A 5,567-nucleotide genomic window follows, 5' to 3' on the forward strand; every position below is an offset into this window, starting at 1 on the left:
ATATATATATATATATATGTATATATTTAAAGAAATTAATACTTTTCAGCAAGGATGCATTAAATTTATCAGAAGTGACAGTAAATACATTTTTTAATTATTTCAAATAATTTAATAAGACTATACACATGACCATTCAAGTCCATTAAATTTATTTTTTAAAGAAATTAATGCTTTTATTTAGCCAACTGAAATTTAAATTGAACAAAATTGACAGTAAAGTCTTTTTGTAAATTATATTTCAAATGAATGCCGTTATTTTGGTGTTACTTTATACTCGTTAAAAAAATCCTGAAAAAAAAATAGAATAATGGTTTCATCAAAAATATCATGTGCCACAACTGTGTTCAACATTGATAATAATAAGAAATTATAATATTTAAGAATTGATAATAAGCAAATCAGCATGATTTCTGGAGGATCATGTGATACTGAAGACTGGAGTAATGATGCTGAAAATTCAGCTTTAATCACAGAAATAAATTACATTTTAAAATATATTAAAATAGAAAACAGATATTTTAAATTGTAATAATATTTCACAATATTACTGTTTTTACTGTATTTTTAGTCAAATTAATGCAGCCTGGGTGAGCAGATATAAATGTACACTATCAGCCAAGAGCCCATTTCTCCTAAATTAACATCAATTCTGTACATAAAAAGTGATAAAAACAACCTTTACATATCATATTTCGCTCTTGTTCTATAGAATGAGAGATGACTTAATAAAAGTCACAACTGAGTGTCCTCACAACAGTGTCATGATATACAGTAACCCCTAGTTCACCTGGTATGTTTAGAATAACATAAAGTGAGACCTCTAGTGGCTGCTTAACACTAAAAAAACACTTTAAATATCTGAAATAGATATTTTATTTGATTTTCAGATGACAAATGTCATGTATTTCTAAGTGACAAAAGGTTCCATAGAGTTTTTGCTTTGCATAGTTTCATGAATATTCAAAAAGCTGTGAACATACGACCACAAACATTTGATAGCCAAATACTGCACAAGCCAGGATGATTTCCTATGTTTCGGTAACCTTCCTTTCAGTAACTAAAGATTGATGCAAAATAATATTGACCACTGCTAAATGTACAGACAAAACTGCAAGAAATACTTATAAAGTGACAAGCAATGGCTAAAAAGTCAAAAAAGAAAAAGTTTTACACAGCTTTTTGAACTCATTTCTCGTCAACAGTAAAAAAAAAACAGCATTAAAAGTCAAAAACACTTATTATTTCCCAATAAAATTAGCAATGTCATTTAAAAAAAAAAGAACAGCTAGTAATTAAATAGAAAAATAAAATCATTGTTATACAAACATTTTAAAGCATGAATAAAAGGTCCTCATTTTAAAAGCAGCAACATCTTCCCTTCCCCCAAATCTGAACCTACAGATTACAGTGCAACAAGCAAAAACATAAGCTTTACTGTGTATTCACACATACAACTATCTCTGAGAAACATTCAACTATACAAGCAACATTCAGGTAAAAGCCCTCATAAACCCTACAGAAATATTCCTCAGTAGGGATTCAAGAAGAAATCTGAGATTTAGCATTTCTTTAGTTGCATTTGACCTAAATAACCTTTTTCTGAAAAGTAATAAAAACCAAGCAACCACTAAAAAAGAAATAAATATTCATATTTAACTGGTTGTGTATTCCCTGGTGATGAAAACAGATAAAACATGTGACTTGATAAATAAAGTTTCACTACAGGCAAACTCAATACGGGCATTTTCAAGTAACCTCAGTATCCTGGTTCTTCACTGAAAAGAAGCTTGTAATAATTGTTATTGCTTATGTTCTGCACCTTTTTTGTTCTGCATTTCCCAAAAGCATTGCAAGCCTAAGTAGAAACCATTGTCATCAATGCATTCTAGGATCTACTTAGACTTGTGATGATTTTGGGAAACGCACAGCAGTTAAAGAGCATGAAGCATGGCATACCTCAGTAACCTGACTGCTAACATACGGTATGCATAGATATAAAGCAATATTTACATGCATATGATAATGCTAAAAAGCATTACTGGAAGTAGCACGACTTAATCATTCATAAATCTTTGTTAAATGTGATGACAGCATGCTTGTGCATGTGAGATTTTTCAGGAAATTATCTAACACAATCAAAATATTTCTAGCTTTGTTTTTTTTTGGAATATTGTTGTTGTCCAGGGTATGGAAACTTATTTCCGCCACAAAAATGGAAATTGTGACAATTCTGAGTTCTGTTTTTTCTGAAAATTCTGACATTTTCATTGCAATTCTGACAGAAAAAAAGTCTGAATTGTATATATAAACTCTTAATTGCAAAATATTGACTCAGAATTTGAAGAAAAGTCTGAATTGTGAGATATAAACTCAAAATTGTGTCTACTTTTTTATTTTTTTAAATCGGCGATGGAAACAAGCTTGACTTTTTCCCCGCAATTACGAGTTTATAACTTGCAATTCTGACTTTTTTCCTCAAAATTAGTTTATATATCACAATTCTAAATTTGAATTATCTTGCAGTTCTGAGGAAGAAAAAACAGAATTACAAGATATAAAGTCACAATTACCTTTATTTTGACTTTTCCTCAGAATTGTGAGTTTTTATCTTGCTATAATAAGTTTATATCTCACAATTCTGAGGAAATCAGACAAAGCCAGAATTTTGAAAAAAAAAAAAAACTTTGCAGTTACCTTTTTTATTTTTTATTCTGTGCCAGAAATAATCTTCCATATCAGTGAACTCATAATCTGGTTAAAGGGATAGTTCACCTAAATATGAAAATTCTGTCATCATTTACTCACCTTCATGTTGTTTCAAACCTGTATGAGTTTCTTTCTTCTGTTAAACATAAAAGAATATATTTTGAAGAATGTTGGTAGCCAAACAAATGCTGGTATCCATTGACTTCCATAGTATTTTTTTTCCCATACTACTGAAGTCAGTGGATCCCAGCAACTGTTTGGTTACCGACATTCTTCAAAATGCTTTCTTTAGTGCTCAACAGAAGAAAGAAACTTGAGCGTGATTAAATAATGACAGCATTTTCATTTTTGGGTGAACTATCCCTTTAAGAAAAAAAGCTACAAATTTGAAAACTAAACGCTTGTAAAGTATTTCTCTCTCAACAGCTGCTGATAATGTTGAGGACATGTTTTGTCATGTTGTTTAGTACTAACGTTGACTCATCATTATTGTGCCTTCAGTGCGTTGCTGGCTTCACAACTGCTGAATTTCTCCCTTACAGTTTCGATATGATTGTCATCTCTGCACCATTTCAGCATTTAAAGGAACAGTTCACCTGAAAATGAAAATGCAGTCATCATTTAGATGAACTATTCCTTTACCATATCCTACATGTGCTTGTATCGAGTCAAATCTCTCCATCCAAGACAGTACCAGCGTCTAATAACATGCTTCATTCCAGCAGAGGCTCATCATCAGCGTCGTCCTCTAACTCCAAGCGGGCGAACGGACGTGGAGATGAGACATCTCTGTTCTTCATCAGCTTGAATAGACAGGTGAAGGTGGTCAGGATGATCAGAACTCCGATGACGAGGCCCACCGCTAGCGCTAGCTCCCCGCACTGCTCATTAACTAGCACACAACGCACGTGAGCGAAGCTGCCGTTGTTAGGCTTCGGAGGGACGCCCACGAGGTGGCACATGAGTGGGTAGAGATCCACACTGTTAAAGCTCGACATCCTGTAGCCTTTGCGAAACGCGGGCCCATGGGCGGCCAGGAAGGGGTGCATGCTGGGAAACGTACTGTCATAGCCATGATCGCCCACTGTGAAAAACAAGAAACATATTAAAAAAAAAACAATATGCATTTTGGAAATACCATTAAAAAAATTTATTTAACAGGAATTTCAAATAGTAAATGTTTTTAACAAGGACATTTCAAGAAGAAGAATGTAAAATAACTCTTTGCTTTCAAGGAACACTTACGGCGCGGGAGTCTGCCATTTTTGACAATCGTCCAGCCTTCATCTGCCACCAGAAGGATTGGCTGAATCCTTACGTTGTTTTTATAGTGCAGCCGATCGGGAACATCGTCCTTCAGGTACACCTTCATGTTACTGTGACAACTGGACAGGTTTTTGTATACAGTCGAACTGCCTGTGAATGAAATCAAAAAAATAAATATGATGAAACATCATCAGGCCCAGACGGAATCTGTGGACTGATTTTGGAAGGAAAATCTGTGGGATTCTGAGGAATGGATATAAACAAAGTAAAAAATAATTATGCATTAATGCAAAACATTTTTTAAATATTGTGTAAAATAAGAGTAACTTTAAATTCAATATTAATGTTATATAATATGTTTAATTAAATCTATATTATATTTAATACCGATTAAATATTATTTATTAAAATGTTACATATTTAATTTGATATCAGGGTTACTTTAGTGTCACTGATATACTATTATAGTTACTATATTAATCTGCTGAATTAGTTTATTTTTTATATTTTCTGTTTTCACTTTGATTTTAGTTCAAGTTTTAGTAATTTTGTTGTTTTTTGTGTCATTTTGTGAATCATTTTAATGTAAGTTTTTGTTTTTAATAAAGTATGTCTATATAGTTTTTATTTATTTTTTATTCATTATTCATTAGTTTTAGTTTATTTTTTTTAGATTATTTCGTTTATTTATCTTATTTAATTTAATTTAGTGTTTATTTAATTTAAATTATATTGCAAGTATAATTAAGTATATTAATATATATATATACACCAAGTATACAATTATATTAATAATTTAACAAATAATTCTAGATATATATATACACACAAAGTTATATATTATATGTATATCAATATTTTTATATATATATATATATATATATATATATAAAATCCCTTTTTTAATATATAATTTTAGAAAAATGTATAGGAATATAGGAACCTGAACAGTAATCTGGACAGCAGGGGGAAAAAATAAATAAATACATAAAATACAAAATCACAGTATACTGTGGGAGACAAACTTTTTTTCATTTAAAAAATGAATTAAATGAAGTATAAATAATAAATACTTACCTTCCAGTGGGATTATGGCAGCCACAGGAGTGAGATCCACCACCCTATAGCTGGTCGGACTGATGCAGTCATCCAGTTTAATAAGACGCTCTTGAGAACACTGGGCCATGCCGTGATCACTAGTGATGATGACGTTTATTTTCCCCCATAATCCCGTTTTGTAATTTGTATTGTGGTTTTGAATATTGACATCCGTTCCTGGCCACATAGCAGCCGCTGCCTTATATCCAGAATCCAGACTGGACACCCAAATCGGAGTGGCTTCGTTCCACCAGAAAGGGTCACTGTCATTCTGAATGGAGAACGTCTTTTTCGACACCGGGTCGTACATAATACTGGCCAGTATCCCGTGGCTCTCCGCGTACAGACCTGTGACGAGACTGTAATGATTGGGAAAGGTTTTCGTCGTGAACACATTGGACAGCTCACGCACAAGGACGCCCTCGGAGAAGAACTTCTCGAGATTGGGAAATGAGTATTTCTTTAGGTAGTCTGCGCGAAAACCATAAAACGAC

At 32.4% G+C, this 5,567-nt stretch overlaps 1 protein-coding gene across 1 annotated transcript in view; it reads right to left on the bottom strand.

The window, feature by feature from the left end:
- Positions 1-3,032: 3,032 nt before the first annotated feature.
- The window catches only part of LOC107693088 (bis(5'-adenosyl)-triphosphatase enpp4-like), a 6,487-nt gene continuing 3,952 nt past the window's right edge, over positions 3,033-5,567 (bottom strand). The window contains 2 exon segments of the mRNA XM_016492337.1: positions 3,033-3,793; positions 3,955-4,125. Of these exon segments, the coding sequence (XP_016347823.1) occupies positions 3,423-3,793; positions 3,955-4,125 (542 nt within the window). The 3' untranslated portion in view covers positions 3,033-3,422.

This window comes from Sinocyclocheilus anshuiensis, unplaced genomic scaffold, assembly GCF_001515605.1.
Source record: "Sinocyclocheilus anshuiensis isolate Anshui unplaced genomic scaffold, SAMN03320099.WGS_v1.1 scaffold261, whole genome shotgun sequence".
Classification (NCBI taxonomy): Eukaryota; Metazoa; Chordata; class Actinopteri; order Cypriniformes; family Cyprinidae; genus Sinocyclocheilus; species Sinocyclocheilus anshuiensis.